This window comes from Marmota flaviventris, chromosome 14 (genome assembly GCF_047511675.1).
Source record: "Marmota flaviventris isolate mMarFla1 chromosome 14, mMarFla1.hap1, whole genome shotgun sequence".
Taxonomy (NCBI): Eukaryota; Metazoa; Chordata; class Mammalia; order Rodentia; family Sciuridae; genus Marmota; species Marmota flaviventris.
In genome coordinates, this window is record NC_092511.1 from 44024042 (window position 1) to 44048010 (window position 23969).

Genomic DNA, 23969 nt, shown 5'->3' on the forward strand with positions numbered 1-23969 from the left:
TAAATAAATCATGTTTTTATGTGTGTGAGTACGTATTATATTAAAATTATGTGCAAAACAGATAAAATTATTTTGTTGATTTTTAGCACTTCATCTGTTAATAGAAGGTAGTTTAAGTATTGAGCAGCTGTATTTTAACTAAAAATATGATGATTTTTTTAGCTGTCTTTTAAGAAATAGTGTCCCTGTGAAAAGATATTCCTGGATTTTATAACTCGTTTTTAGTTCTAGAATAGACAATAACTTGTTGAATTACTGAACATCCATAAACATCAAATAACACATGAAAATATCCTATGGTATTCAATTTTGTGTTTCCAATTTTTTTCTATAAAGAGTGACTGGTGGTCATATAGTAAAGCACTGGAACATGTCTTCCAACCACCCTATGATACTAAGAGCACCCAGAGGAGTGACTTCCAAAAACCAACATGTCCATTGACTTTGCCTGTCAAACACAGCAAGATGCAAAAGGCTTCTTCTGGAATAGGTAAGGTTAGCAGTGGTAAAACCTCTTTCTTGCTATCAAATTAAGATATATTGGAGGTGCTGACACCTCCTGAGAAAATTACTTCTCTTTAACAGTTAAAAATATACACACAACAATGGGCAGCCCCTGACAAACTTGTTATCCTTCCCTAGTGGATAGCTCGACTCCAAGTGTGTTTAATATAACATAATGACAATTGTACAGATTATTAATAACACGAGCCTCAAGTCATAAATTTAGTTGCATTCTTCTCATTGCTGCCACCAAATTTTAAAAATCCTTACTATTAAAATAATAGATAGCTGGGCATGGTGGTACACACCTGTAATCCCAGTGGCTCCTGAGGCTGAGAAAGGAGAATCACAAGTTCAAAGCCAGACTCAGCAATGGTGAGGTGCTAAGCAACTTAGTGAGACCCTGTCTCTAAATAAAATACAAATAGGGCTGGGGATGTGGCTCAGTGGTTGAGTGCCCCTCCACCCAATAGTAGATAACACTAAATGGCAGTATTTCTCAAAGTGTACTCTGAGGAACACTAGTTTTGTATAATGTTTGTGGATAACTGATCAAATAAACAGGGGGAGTGGTTACATATGTTTTGCAAAAGTTAAGTTACACAAAATTTTTTAACCTGTAGCACTCTCAACACCCTTATTCCAAGATAAGCATGATGAATTTCCAAGCAGGAGAGTAAAGAATGCTGTTTTCCCCACTTTCTGTTCATTTCACTTTTTTTTTTTACATTATCTTTCATGTCTGGTGACCCACAAAACATAATTTAGGAAATACTGTTATGTAGATTATTAAAACATTTTCATATCTAAAATCAATTTGGCCTGACAATGTCATTATAATAAACTAAGTCACATTTTATGAAAGTCATTATCTGTTTGTTAGTCCATTCCTAGTCATCTCTACCTCTGAAGTAGGTTTTACTAAGTCTTAAACAAGTCCAGAATGAAGTCAAGATTAAAATGCATTTATTGAATACCTACTCTGGTCCTCACCCCCTACAAAAGTTCAAAACTAAACTTTAAATAAGATATTGTAACACAGGACAGTAATCAATGGAAGCTTGCTTTTAGAGATCAAGAGTACCTCACTTCTGATTGCTGTGATTTGGTCAGTCTAATCAAGGATATACAGGGCAACTAGACTGAGGGTCAGGACATTAAAAAATGATCCTATCCAGCATGATTTCTATCTCAAGGGAAATAGTTAACAAAGAGGGTTAACTAATTAAATACTCTGTATCAATGACTTTGGAAAGATAAAGTTTCTAATTCAGGATAGTAGACTGAGCACAAACATAAATTTGCACAAACATATAAATAACACCCAACCAATAAACTGATAAAGGTAAAGGGAATGGAAGGAAAAGCTTTCTGGAATGTGGGAAAGAATGGAAGCCTATTGATGAATAAAAAAGAGAAAAGAAGTAATACCAGAAAGGAAATTCAGTGAAGAAGAATCAATCCATTTGACTAGACCCCGATGGGTTCAGTTAGCAGACACTGGGGAAGACAAGAACAAAGAGGGGATGGAAGTCAGTGTTGCTCAAAAGTCTGTCTCAATTAGCAGCTTCAGTCATGAGCTCTCCACCTGTCTTTACATTAAGACTATTAGAGCTGGGTGGGATGGTGCACATCTGTAATCCCAGCCACTCAGGAGGCTGAGGCAGGAGGATCTCAAGTTCAAAGCCAATCTAGGCAATTTAAGGAGACCCTATATCAAAATAAAAAACTAAAAGGGTTGTGGATGTAGCTCAGTGTCCCTGGGTACTAAAAATAAAAGTATTAGAACTCAATATTTTAGCCAGATTCCAACTACTAAAACAGTTATTTTAGAAAATCAGAAACTTAGAAAATATGGGAGAATAAAAGCAAAATGGAGGATCAGTTTGGGAGGTCCAACTTTTCTAGAGCTCCAAAAAAAGAGGAGTAAAAACAAAAACAAGGTAATCATGAAAACATAATGTGACATTTATTGATTATGTGTTATTTGCCAGGCACTTTATAAAGCTTTCTAAATATAAACTTTAATTCTTACACAAATCCTTTGTAACATAATAGTGTAGAAATACTCTTACTATTCTCATATTTCAGATAAGAACGGGTAGGGAGACAAACTTTTATTTCTACCCTCTTAGGAGTTTTTGGCTGGGTCTGAGAATTAAATTGACTCAAAGATCAACAGGAGAAAAACAGAAATTTAGTTAAAGCAAGCTTTATGTAGCACAAGTGCCTTCATAAGAAAATGAAGATCCAAAGACACAGAGTTATATACTGAATTGGACAAAGCTGTACACTGTGAAAATGTAAAAAGGCAAAGGCACTTGGACTGGGTAGTTAACTGGGTAGAGAACGGAGTCACTGTTGGAGAAGGGTTAGTTTAACAAGGTTTACTGGTACAGATTTCCCTCAGGCTCATTTCCTGGGCTTGATGATAAGAATGATACTTCCTTGTGGCAGAGATAGAACATCTTTTACAGGAATTTCATCTTCAGCTTTTAAGAAAAAGAAGGAAGATCAGAATGTTTTTGTTTGCTTGTTTGTTTGTTTTTGTTTTGCTTTATTTATTTGCACCCACTGTTTTTCAAGTGTCTTTAACTCAATATGGTCAAGATACCAGTATATTTGGTGTGGTATGCTTTGAACTCCTTCAAAAGAAAGCACAAAGTTTATGCAACTCCTAGGAGAAAACATAGGGTTAACACTACAGCATATAAGTACAGGCAACAACTTTCTCAATAGGACCTCTAAAGCTCAGGAAATAATGTCAAGAGCTAATAAATGGAATGGCATTAGGCTTCTGAACAGCAAAGGAAACAATTAGGAATGTGAAGAGAGAACCTACAGAATGGGAGAAACTCTTTGCTAGCTACTCTTTTGACAGAGGACGAATATCTGGAATAGACAAAGAACTCAAAAGACTTTATGCCAAAAAAAATCAAGTAAATTAATAAATGAGCACATGAATTAAACAGACACTTCTCAAAAGAAGAAATACGAATGGCTGACAAATATATGAAAAAATGTTTGACATCATTAGCAATTAGGGAAATGCAAATCAAAACTACACTGAGGGGTTGGGGCTGTGGTTCAGTGGTAGAACGATTGCCTAGCATGTGTGAGGCACTGGGTTTGAACCTCAGCACCACATAAATAAATAAAATAAAGGTGTCATGCCCATCAACAACTAAAAAAATTTTAATTAAAGAAAAAAAAAAACTTCACTGAGAGTTCATCTCATACCAGTCAGAATAGCAGTCATCAAGAATACAAATAATAAATGATGGAGAGGATGTGGAAAAAAAGGAACACCTTTTGGTGGGATTGTAAATTAGTATAACCACTATGGAATCAGCATTGAGTTTCCTCAAAAGGCTAGGCATGGAACCATCATATGACCCAGCTATACCACTCCTTGGTATTTATCCTAAATAATTAAAGTCATCAGTGATACATGCATACCCTTGTTTATAGCAGCACAATTCACAATAGCCAAACTATGGAACCAGCCTACGTGTCCATCAACAGCAGATGAATGGATAGAGAAAATGTGGTATATATACACAATGGAGTTCTCTTCAGTCATAAAAAAAAAAAAAAGAAATCATGTCATTTTTGGAAAATGGGTGGAGCTAAAGACCATTATGTTAAATGAAATAAGTCAATCTCAGAAGGTTAAGGGATATATGTTATGGGGCAAATCTCATAAAAATCAAAAGGAGATCAGTAGAGGAAAGGGACCAAGAGGGAGAATTGATATTGGCCAAATTATATGGACATATTATGTGCAGTGCAAATATGTAACAACAAATCCCATCTGTATGTACAATTACAATGTACCAATTAAATGTGGGAAAAATTAAGCTTAGGCATGGCTATAACATTAATAGTAGGCATATAAATTAGGTCACAAAAGTGTTATGATTTTTTAATGACAACATCAACTATCTTAAGAGCCATGTACTAATTTTTTGTGGGGGGATACTGGGGATTGAACTCAGGGACACTCAACCAATGAGCCACATCCCTAGCCCTATTTTGTATTTTATTTAGAGACAGGGTCTCACTGAGTTGCTTAGTGCCTTGCAGTTGCTGAGGCTGGCTTTGAACTTGCAATCCTCCTGCCTCAGCCTTCTGAGCCACCAGGATTATAGGTGTGCACCACTGCCTGGTATGCATACTAATTTTTGAAAGCAAAATCTAGAATTGAGAAAGGCTTTATGTTTAAGCAAAAGTATTCTTTATTGCACAAATATATACATATATTCAAGGAAAAGTTTCTGGATATATAGGGGTGTGTGTGTGTGTGTGTGTGTGTGTGTTAGCTGATTTGTTGGATAAAGAAATACATACACTGTTCAAAATAATTTTTGAGCAATTAAACAACTTCATTTGCATTTTGGGTGTAATTTTAAGAAAATAAATTAGCTAAATACAAATCACCACATTAAAAAAAGAAAGCACAAATTTTAAATAACTTGCTCAAAGCTACAAAGCTACACAGTGAATGATTGTTATTTAACCCCCAATAGCCTGATCTCTCAATATCTGTACTCATAACTCTGCATAGCCTTTAAAGTATTAAGAAAGTTTCCTTGTATCAAAGGGTTTCTCTGTATTGAAAGGGTCCACTGAGTGTTTCCAGGTGTGAAGGGGAAAAATATACATTCCTAGACATCATTATGAAATGGTAAAACAATCATGAAGAGAAGATTCTAAAAGTTTCCATAAAGAGAAAGAAAAATGTCACCACCTAAGGAATAAGAATCAATTAAAAAAAATCACTGATGCAAGGGAACAATAGAATTTATGTCTTTAAAGTTCTCAGGGGAAATAATTTTTAACTTAGAAAAGAGGATTTACTTGGCATGGATATTCCAACCACTTTCTTCAAGTGGCACTGGGCATTAAACCCACTGAGAAGGAAATGAAGTCCTAGCACACTATTTGACCCTGAAGTGAGCAAAATTCATATAGTTACATAATATTATGAATACTGTTTAGTAGTTCTCAACTTTTAGGATCAATGTATACACACAGTATGGGAAGTTTAAATATGATTACATAACAGAATTTGTGTTAACAGCCTTAATAAGAAGAGTAAATAAACAGTTGATAGAAGATGGGAAGTAGGGGGCTGAGGGTGTAGCTCATAGAGAGCTTGCCTACCTGTGCTCTACCGCTGAGCCACAATCCCAGCCCAAGAGGAGAAATTTAAAAGTCAAGGGCTGGGAGTACATCAGTGGTAGAGTGCTTGTGTATCATGCACGAGGTCCTGGGTTCAGTCCCCAGAGCTGGCAGTGGGGCAGTGGTGGGAGAGGAAGGCTCTTTAAAGGTCAAAGGAATCAGGTTAAGAACCTTAGCCTCTTCACTGAGCTCAAGCTCTCATTGTCAACCACCTACTCAAAAATCTCCTCTTGGATATATAATCACATTTTTAAGTATGATAAGGCTAGGACAGAAGGTTTCATTTCCCCCATCTAAACCAATGTCCCCAGTAGTATCCCTGTGTTCGAGGAGTGCCATCTTCATTCCCCCAGGTGCTCATGTTTTGATAATCTAGAAGTCATTCTAAAACTTTCCCTTTCCTTCCTCTATGTTCAATCTATTGGTGAATCTTGATATTTTGAGCTCCAAATACATCCAAATCTATTCATTTCCATCGTCGTTGTAATGAATGTAGTGCAACCATTACAACCTCCTGCCTTTCTTCCTCTGCTATGATGTGTTTTCTGCATCATCAACAGAAGGATATTTTTTAAAACACCAATGAAATCCCCCTCTTACTTTAGGTTCTTCGGTTATTTCTCATTGTTCATAGAACAAATTTCAAATTCTTTACAGTAACCTACATGGCCCCAGTCAATCTGCCAAATCTGCTTTCTCTTCTATTGCATATAATATGGAGATTTAGAGATACAACTCAGACCAAGGAGGTAGGAAAACTCTGAAAGTCAGGCTTGTTCCAAACCAATTTATGTTTGCTTACTTGTTATTGCATTTCTGTAATTTAATTACATGTCCTTGTAAATTAAAACTGAGCATGATAATAAAGCAGTTGTTTCTATAAAACATTCAAAGTTGAGTGCTTTGGAAAGACTTGAGAAATAGTCAGTCATTAACTTAGAAAATGATGATTAGGTATAGGCACGATAGCCTTAAAAAAAAGAGGAGCTGGAATTAATTTTTTAAGTCTTGAAGCATTGTATACTCATTTTGCTTCAAATGTGTATTTATATTTCATTCTGTGTTAAAGAAACAGAAAATGGAAAGGGTGCATTAGAGATGTAGTTTGTACAAGAAACAAAATGAAATTCCAATCAGTGCATACATAAAGAAAAATGACTTGGTACTCCAGTAAGAATTTGAGCAATGAGCTGATAAAAATTAAAGGTATAAGTATGGTATATGATTCTTTGCTTTAACTGACTTATTTTGGTTAAACAACTAGTCCTCTTCATATAAGGAGGAGTCACTTCTAATCTGGTTGAAGGGATGTGGAAGAGTGGTTAAAAATGAGACTGGACAGATGCATTTTGTTCCAGGCTGGTCAGGAAAGTCCAGTCATTTCATAAGGGATCCTTTAAATTAGGGTTTGTGGATCCGTTCTGTTGGGCTAAACAACTTTTCCAGAGAGAAATCCTCCAAACCTCTGCTTGAGGTGGAAGACAGATTATCCAAGAATCCCTCAAACAATCCTGTTTGCAACTTCAGTACCAATGCCCCATGCTCCCTGCTTCAGAACCTCCAAGTTCCTGATCTTATTACAATACTGTGACATGAGCTGGCATGATTTTTACCCCACTTTCATCCCCATATGCACTAATTTCCAGTTTTCTGAGGTCTATTCAAGCCAATTGCCATTTATCCATCAGCTTTCCAGTTTCAAAATTTGTTAACATCTTAATTCCCATTTAGTTCTTTTTTCCCCTGAAGGACATAGGCCCTCTTAATTTCTTTATTGTTATTTTTTGGGAGTTAGGGAAGATAAGGCAGGTAATACACAGGTTGATCGCCACATTTAATTGGAAATCAGCCCTGTGACTGTCACTGCTATTTAGTATTGCTTCAGTACTTAGAATTGTCTGATCCTGGGCCCCTTACTAAAATTCATCATTTTGTTTAGTCAATTTATGAAATGAGAATAATACTTCCTACGTTGAAGGACTGTTATGAGAACTAAATGAAATAACATGAAAAGTGCCTACCTCAGTTCTTGTACGTACTAGGCAATAAATGGTAGCTATTTCTATTATTAATCACTGCTAAGTTAGGTGTTAAGTGAAATTTAGTTTTGGGAAGCTGGCATTGAACCTCTCTTTCTCTCCCTCCCTCCCTCCCTCCAGACCTCTCCACCTTCCTCTTTCTCCTCAGTTATTGGTATTTCCCATTACTATGTTCATTATTACATCCTTGGGCCAAGTATAATTCCCAAACTCAATAATATTTATTGAATAATTGAATGATAATTACATACTACTCAGAAAAAAATGTTTAAAGTCAATGTAATTTAAACTAACATGAAAAACAACATAGGCCTGTAATTAATTCCTATTTTAGGTGGTGTGTGGATACCAGATAAAAAGGATTTTTTAAAAAGAAAAATATTTTAATGTAACATTTTAAAATATGTATAAAACTAGTCTGAATGTGCCAGATTTTTATATATGCATTCAAACAGAAAAAAAAATGTGTTAATGCCAATTAAAAGTCATTTCATAGTCATTCCGTTCCGTCAGCCCACTTAATTACGCCTGGTCTTTGGTATTTCAGCAATTTTATCTTGTGCTGACAATAAAAGTGCCCTTTATGTCTTGTACCACCACACAATTTCCTGGCTGCCATCCATGGTCAGTTAACAAATGGCTATGCTTCATCATATCTGAGTACAGTAAGAATAAGTCTTCACATTTGATTTTATATAATAAAACTTTATAAATTGGAAAGGCTGATCTAATTAGCGAAGGGGTTGTATTTCATATTTAAATGAAACTCTGGCTGTTTATCGGACTACTTGATATTTTAATGTTATTTTGCATTGCAAATCTACATGTAGTGGTCAAATTAATTTTATAAAGTTGGTTTTAGTCTAAGTTGCTTCTTTTGCACCAAGGTATAGCACAGGACTGACTTCTTGCTGTAGTTATGTTTGTGGATTTTTTAAGTGTTTTTGAAGATCTATAGTATTTTTATATTAACAATCTTTTTTTATACAGATCAAAATAAATACTATTTTTTTTAGTTATAGCTGGACACAATACCTTTATTCCATTCATTTATTTTTATGTGGTGCTGAGGATTGAACCCAGGGCCCCGTGCATGCTAGGCGAGCGCTCTACCGCTAAGCCACAATCCCAGCCCCTCAAAATAAATGCTATTGAGTAGAATTTCTAAGAGAAAATATTACTGGCAATGTTTCTTAAGTAGACACAAACAAAAGGTTAAGAAAATTTCTCAAAGTAAAACTGCTAAGTTCTCACCTATATAAGGAGCAAATTGTGGGTTTGAATGAATCCTGGCTTTGTTGATAAAACTTGAATGGCTAGATACCAACTTGTTTAGAAAATTCTTATTTTAATTAGATCAAGTTTCCAAGAAACTGTGGATTTCCAACATTTTTCATGTACTTTGCCTTATGTTTGTAGCTTTCATCTAATAACACTTCTTTTAAGTAATCACTGGGCTGCATTTGAATTATTAAGTAGAGAAACCACTAAGAACCCAAATATCTTCTCTCAGGTTGTCCCACTTAGATAATCTCCACTATTTCAAGTTTTTTTAAATGTTTTTTTAGTTGTAGATGAGCATAACACCTTTATTTATTTTTATATGGTGCTGAGGATTGAACCCAGTGCCTCACACATGCGAGTCAGGAGCTCTACCACTGAGCTACAACCTAAGCCCCCACTATTGTTAGCTTTTTTAAAGAAAGTCTCATGTGTTTGCATAAATGAACATAGTATTTATGTCTAATAGATGTAATGTCTGGGTGAGGAATTCCCCTCTATCATAGCTCAGAGTACTTTCCTCTCCCTTTTGTTCCTCCATAAAGAAATGAATGCTTTCATGTTATTATTTTTGAGATTCTAGGAAGTTCTTCATCTCCATTTAAAAGATGATTTATTTTATTGGCTTTCTTTGGAACTATTTCTCTTTCAATTATCTGTATAACAAGCTCCCTCAAATTTAGTTGTTTAAAACAACAATCATCTGATTTGCTCAGTGTTCTTCACTCTTTGCTGGGTTCAGCTGGGCAGTTCTGGTCTTGGGGAGGGTCATTTGTATGGCTGTGTTCGGCTGACAGGTATCTAGGACTGGGTTCAGCTAGGGCACTGAGATGTCTGGGTCTTCTCCCTGTGGTTTCTCCTGCAGAGTGGCTGGATTTCTTAACCTGGCAGCTCAGGGCTTCTAAGAAAACAAAAAGCAGAAGTTGCAAGGTTTTCTTAAGGATTTTTGCCTGGAACTGACACAGTGATACTGCTGCCTCATTATTTTGGCTAAAGCTAAGCATAAGGCCAGCCCATTGATAATATTATTCATTGATAATATGCTCTGCGTGTTTATGGGTATAATGCTATTTTTTTTTTTCTGTTCTGTACTCCTTGTCTTTTTCAGGAAATAAAAGCTTTTGTTATTTTCCTTCATATATCTTAGGTACTCTCCTTGGTTTATTTCTTACTTAGTCTTATTTGAGTACTTCTTCTAGAAGTTCTTCCAAGTAGATTTTTTTTAAATGGGAAAATCTGATTTTGTAACCTCCCAATTTTTTTTTATTTTGGCTTTATAGTTAAATGATAATTTGGTTAGACATTAAAATTCTAGGTTCCTTTTATTTTTATTTATTATTCATTTTGGTACTGAGGATTGAACTCAGGGGCACTCAACCACTGAGCCACATCCCCAGCCTTATTTTGTATTTTATTTAGAGACAGAGTCTCACTGAGTTGCTTGATGCCTTGCCATTGCTGAGGCTGGCTTTGAACTGGTGATCCTCCTGTCTTAGCCTCCTGAACCACTGGGATTACAAGTGGGCACCACCGCACCCAGCCTTCTAATTTCCTTTTAATTAAAATTCTAATTTAAAATTTAATTTAACATTCTAATTTTTCTTTTAATATTTTCAAAATATTACCCAGTTATCTTTGGTCCAGTGTTGGTATTCAGATATTTAACACTAATCTTCCTACTCCTTTGGAGATAATGTATGTCTTCTCTATGAAAGTATTTATAATTTTTTCTTTGTCTCAGATGACCTTAAATTTCTGTATAAAGTGTCTTAGACGTGAGGTTTTCCTTATGCACCCTGTAGGACAGGGTGCAGAGTGGAGCAAGTGAGAGGCCTACGGTGCAAACTTTAAAGAGCCACTCGCTCCCCAGGTCATGCAGGTACCTCCTTAAATCTGGCATCCCTCGTACTTCCCTTGCCTTTTTAGTATTCTGTGAGCTCTTGCAATCTGAGATCTGTGCTCTTCCTTTAAATTGTTAGATATTTAGCCTCATTATTTCTTTGGATATTTCCTTCTATTTCTTTTAAATCTGGTGTTGGTATTTCCACCTTCCATGTCTCTTGAATTTTGTTTTTTCTTTCTTCTTTCCTCCTATATTCTGGGATAGCTTCTCAATCTAATTTTCTAGTTCATGAATCTCTTGGTTTACTGTGTCTTTTTTGTTGTTGTTTGTTCCATTTCAATTGTTCCTGTTTTCTTTTTTTTTAACAGTTGATTTTTTTTTACCTACATATGACAGTGGAATGCATTACAATTCTTATTACACATATAAACACATTTTTTCATATCTCTGGTTGTATACAAAGTATATTCACACCAATTCGTGTCTTCATACATATACTTTGGATAATAATGATCATCACGTTCCACCATCATTTCTAACCCCATGCCCCCTCCCTTCCCCTCCCACCCCTCTGCCCTATCTAGAGTTCGTCTATTCCTCCTATGTTCCCACTCCCTACCCCACTATGAATCAGCCTCCTTATATCAAAGAAAACATTCAGCATTTGTTTTTTTGAGATTGGCTAGCTTCACTTGGCATTATCTCCTCCACCTCAATCCATTTACCTGCAAATGCCACGATTTTATTCTCTTTTATTGCTGAGTAATATTCCATTGTGTATAAATGCCACAATTTTTTATCCTTTCATTTATTAAAGGGCATCTAGGTTGGTTCCACAGTTTAGCTATTGTGAATTGTGCTGCTATAAACATTGATATGGCTGTGTTCCCTGTAGTATGCTATTTTTAAGTCCTTTAGGTATAGACTGAGGAGAGGGATAGCTGGGTCAAATGGTGGTTCCATTCCCAATTTTCCAAGAAATCTCCATACTGCTTTCCATATTGGCTGCACCAATTTGCAGTCCCACCAGCAGTGTATGAGTGTACCTTTTTTCCCACATCCTCGCCAGTACTTATTGTGGTTTGTCTTCTTAATAACTGCCATTCTGACTGGAGTGAGATGATATCTTACAGTAGTTTTGATTTGCATTTCTCTAATTGCTAACCATGATGAACATTTTTTCATATATTTGTTGATTGATTGTATATCCTCTTCTGAGAAGTGTCTGTTCAGATCCTTGGCCCATTTATTGATTGGGTTATTTGGGTTTTTTTGCTGTTTAACTTTTTGAGTTCTTTATATACCCTAGAGATTAGTGCTCTATCTGATGTGTATAACACGAGGGGTAAAGATTTGCTCCCAAGATGTAGGTTCCCTAGTCACCTCACAGATTGTTTCTTTTGCTGAGAAGAAATTTTTTAGTTTGAGTCCATCCCATTTATTGATTCTTGATTTTAATTCTTGCACCAAAGGAGTCTTATTAAGGAAGTTGGGGCCTAATCCCACATGATGGAAATTGGGGCCCACTTTTTCTTCTATTAGACACAGGGTCTCTGGTTTTATTCCTAAATCCTTGATCCATTTTGAGTTGAGTTTTGTGAGAGATAGGGATTTAATTTCATTTTGTTGCATATGGATTTCTAGTTTTCCCAGTGCCAAAAGAAGAGGCTATCTTTTCTCTAATGCCTGTTTTTGGCACCTTAGTCTAATGTAAGTAATTATAATTTTGTGGGTTAGTCTCTGTGTCCTCTATTCTGTACCATTGGTCTACCAGTCTGCTTTGGTGCCAATACCATGCTGTTTTCTTTACTATTGTTCTGCCAGTAAGGTCTGGTATAGTGATGCCACCTGCTTCACTCTTCCTCCTAAGGATTGCTTTAGCTCTTCCGGGTCTCTTATTTTTTCAGATGAATTTCATGACTGCTTTTTTCTATTTCTATGAGTAATGTCATTGGGATTTTGATTGGAATTACATTAAATCTGAATAGTGCTGTTGGTAGTATGGTCATTTTGATAATATTAATTCTGCCTTTCCAAGAGCAAGGTAGATCTTTCCATCTTCTAAAGTCTTCTTTGGCTTCTTTCTTTAGGGTTCTGTAATTTTCATTATATAGATGTTTCACTTCTTTCATTAAGTTGATTCCCAAGTATTTTATTTATTTATCTACCTATTTATTTATTTATTTATCTATCTATTTATTTATTTTGAGGCTATTGTAAATGGGGTATTTTTCCTTGTTTCCCTTTCTGAAGATTTGTCACTGATATACAGAAATGCCTTTGATTTATGAGTGTTGATTTATATCCTGCTACTTTGCTGAATTCATTTACTAGTTCTAGAAGTTTTCTGGTGGAACTTTTTGGGTCTTCTAGGTATAGAATGATATCATCAGCAAATAGTGCCAGTTTGAGTTCTTCTTTTCCTATGTGTATCCCTTTAATTTCTTTTGTCTAATTGCTCTGGCCAGTGTTTCAAGAACTGTGTTAAATAGAAGTGATGAAAGAGGGCATCCCTGTCTTGTTCCAGTTTTTAGATGGAATGCCTTCAATTTTTCTCCATTTAGAATGTTGTTGGCCTGAGGCTTAGCATACATCGCCTTTATGATGTTGAGATTTGTTCCTGTTATCCCTCGTTTTTCTAGTGTTTTGAACATAAAGAGATACTGTATTTTGTCAAATGCTTTTTCTGCATCTATTGAGATGATCATAGGATTCTTTAAGTCTATTGATATGATGAATTACATTTCCGTATGTTGAACCAACCTTGCATCCCTGGGATAAATCCCACTTGATCATGGTGCACCATCTTTTTGTTGTTTTTGTATTTGATTTGCCAGAATTTTATTGAGAATTTTTGCATCTATGTTCATTAGAGATATTGGTCTGAAGTTTTTCTTTTTTGATGTGTCTTTGCCTGGTTTTGGAATCAGGGTGAATTAGCCTCACAGAATGAGTTTGGAAGTGCTCCCTCTCTTTCTATTTCCTGAAATAAATTGAAGAGTATTGGTATTAATTCTTCATTAAAGGTCTTGTAGAACTTGGCTGTGTATCCATCCAGTTTTGGGCTTTTTTTTTTTTTAAGAGAGAGAGAGAATTTTTTAATATTTATTTTTCGGTTTTCGGTGGACACAACATCTTTATTTATTTTTATTTTTTTATGTGGTGCTGAGGATCAAATCCAGTGCCCCACGCATGCCAGGTGAGTGCACTACCGCTTGAGCCACATCCTCAGCCCTGGGCTTTTCTTGATTGATAGACTTCTGATGGTGTCTTCTATTTCGTCACTTGAAATTGATCTGTTTAAGTTGTATATGTCATCCTGACTCAATTTGGGCAATTGAGTCAGTTTCTTTTGTTGAGAAGAAATTTTTTAGTTTGAGTCCATACCATTTATTGATTCTTGATTTTAATTCTTGCACCAAAGAAAGGAGTCTTATTAAGGAAGTTGGGGCCTAATCCCACATGATGGAGATTGGGGCCTACTTTTTCTTCTATTAGACACAGAGTCTCTCCTCCCTTGTTTTTTCATGTTGTCTATATGACTCTAGAAATTTGTTGATGCCTTCAATATTTTCTATTTTATTGGAGTACAAGTTTTCAAAATAATTTCTAATTATCTTCTGTGTTTCTGTAGTGTCTGTTGTGATATTTCCTATTTCATCACATGTTAGTGATTTCAGTTTTCTCTTTCCTTCTCTTTATTAGCATGGCTAAAGGTCTGTCAATTTTTTTTTTATTTTTTTAAAGAACCTACTTTTTGTTCTGTCAATTTTTTCAATTGTTTCTTTTGTTTCAATTTCATTGATTTCAGCTCTGATTTTAATTATTTCCTGTCTTCTACTACTTTTGGTATAGATTTGTTCTTCTTTTTCTAGGGCTTTGAGAGGTAATGTTAAGTCATTCATTTGTTGACTTTTTCTTCTTTTAAGGAATGAACTCCATGCAATGAACTTTCCTCTTAGAATTGCTTTCATAGTGTCCCAGAGATTTTGATATGTTGTATCTGTGTTCTCATTCACCTCTAAAAATTTTTAAATCTCCTCCTTGATGTCTTCTGCAACCCATTGTTCATTCAGTAGCATATTATTTAGTTTCCAGGTGTTAGAGTAGCTTTTATTTCTTATTTTATCATTGATTTCTAATTTCATTCCATTATGATCTGATAGAATGCAGGGTAGTATCTCTATTTTTTTATATTTGCTAAGGGTTGCTTTGTGGCATAGTATATGGTCTATTTTAGAGAAGGATTCATGTGCTACTGAGAAGAAAGTGTATTCTCTCATTGAAGGATGAAATATTCTACGTATGTCAGTTAAGTTATTAATTTTATTATTGAGTTCTATAGTTTCTTTGTTCAGCTTTTGTTTGCAAAGTCTATCTAGTGATAAAAGAGGTGTGTTAAAGTCATCAAAATTATTGTGTTGTGGTCTATTTGGCTTGAACTTGAGAAGAGTTTGTTTGATGAGCATAGAGGCTCCATTTTGGGGGGCATACATATTTATAATTGTTAAGTCTTGTTGGTGTATGGTTCTCTTGAGCAGTATGTTGTGTCCTTCTTTATCCTTTTTGATTGACTTTAGTTTGAAGTCTACTTTATTTGATATGGGGGTGGAAACCCCTGCTTGCTTCCACAGTCCATGGGAGTGATGATTTTTCCTAACTCTTCACCTTCAATGTGTGGATATCTTTTCCTATGAGATGTGTCTCTTGAAGGCAGCATATTGTTGGGTCTTTTTTTATTTTTATTTTTTTAATCCAATCTGCTAGACTATGTCTTTTGATTAGTGAGTTTAGGTCACTAACATTCAGGGTTATTATTGAGACATGATTTGTTTATTTTTGGTATTTAATGTGACTTGATTTCACCTCTGATTAGATTTTACTTTAGTATAATACCTCTCTCTGCTGATTTTCACTATTGTTTTTCATTTCCTCTTCTTGGAATATTTTGCTGAGGATGTTCTGTAGAGCAGGCTTTCTAGTTGTAAATTCTTTTAACTTTTGTTTATCATGGAAGGTTTTTGTTTCATCATCACATCTAAAGCTTAGTTTTTCTGGATATAAGATTCTTGGTTGGTATCCATTTCTTTCAGAGCTTGGTATATGTTTTTCCATTATCTCCTGGCTTTGAGGGTCTGGGTTGAAAAATCTGCTGAGATACAAATTGGTCTCCCCCTATATGTGATCTGATTCCTCTCTCTTGAGGCTTTTAAGATTCTATCCTTATTCTGTATGCTAGGCATTTTCATTATAATGTGCCTTGGTGTAGATCTGTTGTAATTTTGTATATTTGGTGTCCTGTAAGCCTCTTGTATTTGGTTTTCCAATTTGTTCTTCATGCTTGGGAAATTTTCTGATATTATCTCATTGAAGAGATTGTGCATTCCTTTGGTTTGAAACTCTGTGCCTTCCTCTACCCAAATGACTCCTAAATTTGGTCTTTTGATGCTGTCCCATAATTCTTGTGTGTTCTGTTCATGGTTTCTTACTATCTTCACTGAGTGATCTGCTTTATTTTCCAGATTGTATACTTTGTCTTCATTATCTGACATTCTTTCTTCCAAGTGATCTCATCTGTTGGTTATGCTTTCTATTGAGTTTTTAATTTGATTTATTGTATCCTTCATTTCAAGGATTTCTGACTTTTTTTTTTAGAGTCTCTATCTCTCTCTTGAAGTATCTTTTGCTACCTGTGTTTGTTCTCTTATCTCTTTGTTGGAGTGATCATTTTTTGCCTGTATTTGTTCATTTAGGTCATTCTTTAATTTACAGATCATTTTAATTATGAACCTTATGAACTCCTTCTCTGACATTTCATCAATTTTGCTGTCCATGGGTTCTGTTAGTATAGTGTCCTGGTTTGTTTGGGGAACTTTCCTCCCTTGTTTTTTCATGTTGTCTATGTGTCTTCCTTTCTTGCAGTGTGGATCTGAGATGTTACAGTTCTTCCCTATATTCTTGTAGTATCCATGCAGATTGTCTGTACCTCACCTTGATGTTGGGCTTCCAGACCCTGCTGGTGTCCCTCAGTATATGCTACTGCATCTAAGGTTGGTGGTGGCAATAGCAGAGGTAACTCGAGATAATAGTTAAGGTGCCGAAGATGAAAGCTATGTCTTACAGAGATGGGGCTGTAAGAGTGGGCCTCACACTCCCTTTGGGATGCCTGCTCTGAGATGCAGCTGCTTATAGACCCTGTCTGTTGTCAAAAAGTTAGGGGCTACTGTGTGGGGTGGGAAGGGCTATGTCGATGACTGCAGTGTCTCAAAATGGAAGTGGGTTAGGCTTAAGCTCCCAGGTGGGAGGGGGTTGAACTCCGACCTACCCTGGACATGGTTCCTGCCCAAGTCGGTGTGGACAGATGTGGGTGGGACCTATTCCTGAAGTAGTCTTCTGTTCTGAAGAGGCAGACCTGTGCTGGAAGGTGGGCTCTGGTGGGTGTGGGTGGATCTGAGCCACAGGGTTTGACCTCCCTAGGTAGTCTGCTGGTCAGAAGAGGTGGTCCTGTGCCAGAGGTGAGGCTCTGGCAGGTGTCTACCCCGCTGGTGGAGGTGTCTCTATTTTCATTTCTAACATTTTGCATGATTTTTTAATGATCTTTACTCTTGCCTCACATTACTGACAACGTCTATGTATATTCGAAGTTATCTGTTAAGCTTCTTTTAATTATTGGTGTACTGCTTCCCATGGTATATGTTAAACTTTTCTTTCTGTTCCAGGGGATGTAATTTATCTTAGATCATGCTCCCCAAAGGTGATCAGTGGCCTTGTGTGGACAAATGGTTAAGACCAGGCTCTGGTTTGCGTACCTCCCAGTGAATTTAAGGAAAGAAAATGAGACCTAGGCTGTAGAGCTTCCGACATTACAAAATCAGTTTTGACCATCACCAGTTGTTGTCACTGTACTAGGCCAGTCCTAAAGTCAGGAATCCACTCCTGCTACCCTTAAACTCTTTGAAAGAGGCATCACTGAGGGAAGGCACTCTCTTGGTGTTTCACATCCACTGATGCTGACAATTGCTGGAGGAAAAGTTGAGCAGAGAAGCCCAAGGGGACAGCATGCACCCATTGCCACCAGTTTCTTATCCTGGGGGGACTGCTGTGCTGGCTGATGTTACTGTGTTGACAACAGATGGCTGATCAGTGAATGCCAGTTTCTGTGGCTCTGGGGCAAGTCATGATCTTCCCAAGGCAATGTGAAGCAAGGCCTGGAGCAAATTTAAAAGGTCTCTCTCAACCTATTCTCTCTTGACTGCATTTGAACCTTTCTATCCTCGAGGTGCTGCTCACCCGTCACACCAGTTCACTAAAGCCTTCATACCCATCTACTGAAGCCTTTGGGTTTCTCACAGCTGTTTTGTCTTGGTTTTGTCTTTGTTTGTTTCTTTGATAGGTCATTGGATTCATGCTTTTCTTTCCCTTCTGGATTTTCCCCAGAATAGAAAAGACCTAGACCCTTGCTGAGACCCCCCATAATTTGACCCCAACATCCTAGAGACTTTATAAATGTTGCCCTTAATCCTCACAATTCTGAAAACAAATTATCATTATCCCCGTTTTAGAGAAGAGGAAATTGAATCTCAACAAAATGATTTTTCCAAAGTCACATGGGTAGGAAATGTAGTGGTGCCAGAATTTGAAAATATATCAATCTTCTATCAAAACCAAAATGGTTCAATTAAACCCAAAAATGGTTTAATCCATTAACCTTATATGATTAATGCTTAAATTTAGAATTGCCTTATTTTATTCAAGAAGTTATCAAACGAGGCCCCAGAAAACATTAATGTTCTGTGAGCTGAAACTTGTTATTCATTCAAAAAAATGGTAGTCCTTTCTCAATTTGCAGAAAAACAATATGAATTATGGATAGGATTTTCTCAGTGTTGTGGTTATTAAATTTTTAGCACCTGCTGTTCTTTGTGTGCTAGCAAGTTCTAAAAGAAAGGTAATGACTAGGTTAAAAAAAACAAGTAAAACAAACAAACAAACAAAACAAAAAATTCGTTTTGAGCAGCTGATTTCAATTAGAAATCAAGAAAACGTTTATCAGTTAACTTTTGTTTCCTGCTAACTGGGGAAAGATTGCCATTCATATCATGTAATGTATTTATACATTTAATGTATAAATATTTGAATACTCATCATTCATGCTAGTAAAATTAACTTATGTCTATATTTGAATATAAAATTGAATTCATGAATGGTTAATAAATGTGAATTTACTAATATAATATTCTCTCATATGTAAAGATGTAATTAAAAATAGATTTTACTTTATTTTTCATAGATATATATGCATATAGTACAGAATTCAAAGAATACAAAGGTCAGTGAAAAGTGAATCTACCTCTCTCCACTTCTGTCCTTCAGTAACCCAAGTCTTCCTTCTACAGTAGTCTTTGATATCAGTTTCTTATATATCATTCCACAGATATGCTAATATGTGTAAACTCTTAGAAACGCTTCCTCACAGCCTATTCTCTTTTGACAGAATATGACCTTTCCTATCCTCCAGCCCAAACTGCTGCTCATATTTCATACTAGTTCATATTTTTTAAAAGATTAATTTTTTCCTACATTAAACTTTTGTGATTGTCAGCAGCCACTGGAAATCGCTCTGATTCTTTAAATAACTTTGCCTGCTAAAAATAAAACTAAAATGAGTTTTTAAAGTATTTAAAATGTTAAACATATGTGAAGTAGAGACCCACAAAATGAATATATACTCATCATCTTGATTTAAAGATACTTAAAAATGATTTCTAAAGTGTCTTATGCTCTTGCAAATATTCAGAGTCTCCGCCGTCATTGGGTGAAATAAAAAGGATTGTGTATTCAGCTACAAGTGCAGCAGCCCCAGGGTCTTCCGGTGCATTCCGTGAAGATAGCTGGGAGGAACTTGAGTATGGAATGCCTTGTGTGTCACCCTAGCCACTTGGTCCCGACTACAGATTCAGCATAAAATTTTTCATACTCTTTCTAATAGTAAAAAATAATTTGACAAATAAGTTAGACTTAAGTTTTCTCTAAAACTTATTGCTTTCTGTGTAAAAGAGCATATCTAACAGATTTTTAAGACCAATAGTTTTTTTAATATGATTGTATTAGTATTAATATTAGATGTAAAAATTAATAATTTCACATGTGGGGCAAATTTGGTTGTTTTGCTTTGGTCCTTTTCATGGAAAAATCATGGTGAATCCATTATATTTATTGTGTAGATACGGGTAAGTAACCTTGAATACTTAGAGAATATATCATTCTGTGGGCATTTTTATAAAGCTTGGATACTATGAATACTGATTATAATTCTATAGACAAATCTAATTTTTATTTTGACTTCCCAAAAAACTCTATTCTTTTTCTTAGTTCCACTTGCCTCTCCAGATGCATCAGCAGAACTTCAAAACAAGTTTACAGAATACATGTCTTTTATACACCAATATGATTCCAGGAAAACTCCCAATGAGCCCATCCGGGGAAAGGTAAGACTTTATTTAGAATTAGTTATTTAATACATTAACAGGTGTGATGGCCAGCATCTCATTGGGGGGTTCTTCTTCCTGCCGAGGAGAATGTAAGCCACCCTAAAACTTAAAAGTCTAATACTTAATGAATAACAAAACACAAATATTCAGAAATATATTTACGATATAGTTTGATCTAGTCCACATGGGTTCTGGAGCTAGAGAGACAAAAGATGGCTCCAGTGGTTTATTTAAGGGGGTGCATTAAAGGCAAGGATAAGGTTTCAAGGGTGGAGTTTTGCCTTGAGATGTCTTGCAGTCAGCAGGTTGATCGACATCTTGGCAGGTCACACCCATCTCAGGTGCCGTGGGAGCCATGGCAGAGTGGAACAGAAATTCACACTGTCCCTGAGCAATTGACCAGAGAAAATGTCCACTGGTCATTCCCAGACACCAGATGTTTCCATTCACTAGGCTTCCATGGGCAGTGACCCACATGCAACCCATGGACAGCTCATGACAATACATTAAAGCAGAATAGATTTATGGTAGAATATAAAGCCTTTGGAAGTCATAATCATCTTTCTAAAAGGTTATTTAAACAAACTAACCTAGTTGTTAGTAGGATAGAATCCCAACCACATGCATAGTAAAAAGCAAGGAATGATGTCATAATTTGGAATCATAGTTTGGGAATTTAATTTATTTAAATAATTAAAATTATTTGCTTAAGATAATATCAAAGCAGTTAATAAACAATTTTTGATATTCTTAATGTGCATGTGGGGCAGGGGGATGCAAATCAGGTTATAAATCCAGATAGAAATGTAATAGTGAGTAGTTGGATTTTTTTCAACTACAGATGTTTGCTTTTATATTTCATTATAAGTAAACCTTTTGTTGGAACTAATAGACATTTGGGACATGATCATAAATTCTTAGATCTATGAACTGTTTCTGTTGTATCCATAGTAACCTATACAACAAGAAATAATATTTGATATGAATAGCCTTAAACAATCCAAATGACAGAAAAGTTGAGAAATGGGAGATAATGAAATATTTCTTCTTTGACTTTCTACTGCTTTTTCCTTCCTGCTCATTTTCTGGCACACCCTATTTTGTAATTTATTTACAAGTTTAGCCAATAAATATTATGGTGATGTCTTTAGTTTTGGACGAAGGAGACAGCCAATGAAGAAGCAGAGAAGTAAGTGCCTGCCTCACCAGGACTTGACCTAACCAACAAACTCAGCTGCGTCTTCCGGTGATTTGTGTTCCCCTGTTAATGTCAACTTTGTTTTCCTTTCCAGAGACTTGGAACTTTTGTGCAGAGAGAGATAAAACCAGGGAGTAGGCCAATAGTTCCTAAGGGAACAGAGGTATTACTGAATGCTCCGGGGCGGTGTTCATCAGAACAGCCCGAAAAAAACAGAGAAAGGAAATCCAGCGGGAAGCAGAATGATCTCACCAGGTCTCTGCCAACAAAATTCCCAAGAGCTGTTAGAGACTTAAAACTCACTTATCAGAAACAGACGTCGGACAGGCAGCCAAGGCATGCCCCAGAAGCCCTGAGAGGAGAGAAGACGCAACTATAGGACATTCTCTTCTCACCAGGCCAAAGCCTTTAAAGCCACCAATAAAAAATCAGGATAAGTTGCCTTCTTTAGATAAAAACATAATCACTGGAACGTAGAGAAATTTCGCAATTATCATGCAGGCCCTGGTGCCTCAGAACATATAGTTTACATAAATAGGAAAAAGAAAAAAAAAAGATAAAATACCTCCAGATGTTAAGAGTGAACTCCATAAGCGACAGATTATGAGACATTATTTCTATCACATTATTTATAAACAAAAAAACTTTGTTTTGTACAAAATTAATGTTATTAAATAATATAAAATTGTTAAAGGAGAGGCCCTATGAGACATTCATTAGTTATAGCTCTAGAATCAAAACGAACTGGGGTTGGATATTGGTTCCACTTCATAGGAGCTGTGTAACCTAGAATAAATTACTTAACCTCTCTAGACTTCGGTTTTCTCATCTGTAACATGAAGAAAATAGCAATTTCCTAAAATTGTTGAGCATGAGATAGTAATGTATGTTGATCAAAACGTGGTCCCGTAATCACATTATTACTATTACAAAATTAAAATTTCAACTTAAGGTTAATGTAAATTATAAATTTAAATTTTCCTATAAATTTAAGTTTTCCTCCTTTTTCTAAACTTAGAACTCCTATGTGTTTCACAATTAAGAGTGTGAACAATCTAAAAACATTTCTGCCAGTACAAGATATACACATACAAACACACCCTGCCTTCTTTATAGATTACATGGGTACTTAGGATATAAAAATATTTCCTAAATTGTTTTCTATTTTACATAGATCATTTCTAACACTAATTAAGCCTTTAATTTTTGGCTGAGTTTGGTAAGGATGAACTCTACCAGCTATTCTAATTTGGTGTATTTGATGTGCCATAGTGTATCCACTATATGTTGTGTTACATATGAATAGAAGTGGGTGAACTATTGCTCTGCTATAACGAGTATTTCTGGATTTCCATTGGATGCTTCTCACTATTATCTGCAGTACTGAAAAAGACTAGCTTTTTCTTTATCCCTTTATCCTTTTTCCACTAAAGAAACTTTAGTAGACTGCAAAAGAATGAGTGCCATCAGGATGTATTTGTGTGTTGGGGACTTCTGGATCTTACAACATGGCAAACTAAGACTAATGGTGAATCCCTTCTATTACAAACACCTTGAAATCCTGAATAAAAGGTTTGGATAACAAACAAATATATAGCCAAACTCATACAACAGTAAAACTTTCATATTCCAAAAGAGTGAATTTGCTCATTTCTGTGTCAATATATATCCTGAAGCTCTTTCCTTGTCAATACATGCATACTACCTTCTTATGTTAATAGATTTCCAACCTTCGTGGTACAGATGTACTGCTATATAACTGCAATAATAATAATGAAAGCTTTGATGTGGGAAGAAGGGAAGGGAAGGTAAACAGTCTGGGAAAAGGTCTTAAGGGCTAGGAATTTAATTTTTTTAAATATTTGTTTTTTAGTTGTAGGTGGACACAATAACCTTTATTTTATTTTTATGTGGTGCCGAGGATTGAACCCAGTGTCTCATGCGTGCTAGGTGAACGCTCTACCACTGAGCCACAACCCAGCCCGGGACTTAAATTTTAATCCACATTTGAACAGGGATAGAACCTTATGGTTTCCAAGGTAGAGAGAGAGTTGAAGCATGTGTGAAGCGAGACTCTTGAACAACTGACTTGTCAATACAAGGCAGGCTCCATTCCACAAGACAGCAAGAAAGTTTACCTCTACTTGAAGCTATAGATAGTGAGAAAGTAAAACCCTGTTTATGCCACATTCCAGTTTGCAATATGAATTTACATGTAGGATTTCTCATAGTACACAAAATTAACATAAAAATCCTGCTAGTGCTATCTCTGAGGTACCCGACAAAAGCAAATACAAATTCCCCTAGAGAGATATTTCTGTGATTCTCAGGAAAAAAAAAATCTCCACTAAAAATAAGGTCACAATCAAAAATAACAAATCATACAAAGAAGAAAAGCAAACAGAGCAAGAGTCTTCAGTGCACAGAAT

The 23969-nt window shown here is 35.8% G+C and overlaps 1 protein-coding gene across 1 annotated transcript in view; it reads left to right on the plus strand.

Moving 5' to 3' along the window:
* Cimip6 (ciliary microtubule inner protein 6) overlaps positions 1-21864 on the plus strand; it is a 34183-nt gene extending 12319 nt beyond the window's left edge. The window contains 4 exon segments of the mRNA XM_027934306.2: positions 337-490; positions 20224-20339; positions 21635-21748; positions 21750-21864. Coding sequence (XP_027790107.2) covers positions 337-490; positions 20224-20339; positions 21635-21748; positions 21750-21836 — 471 coding nt within the window. The 3' untranslated portion in view covers positions 21837-21864.
* The last annotated feature ends 2105 nt before the right edge of the window (positions 21865-23969 follow it).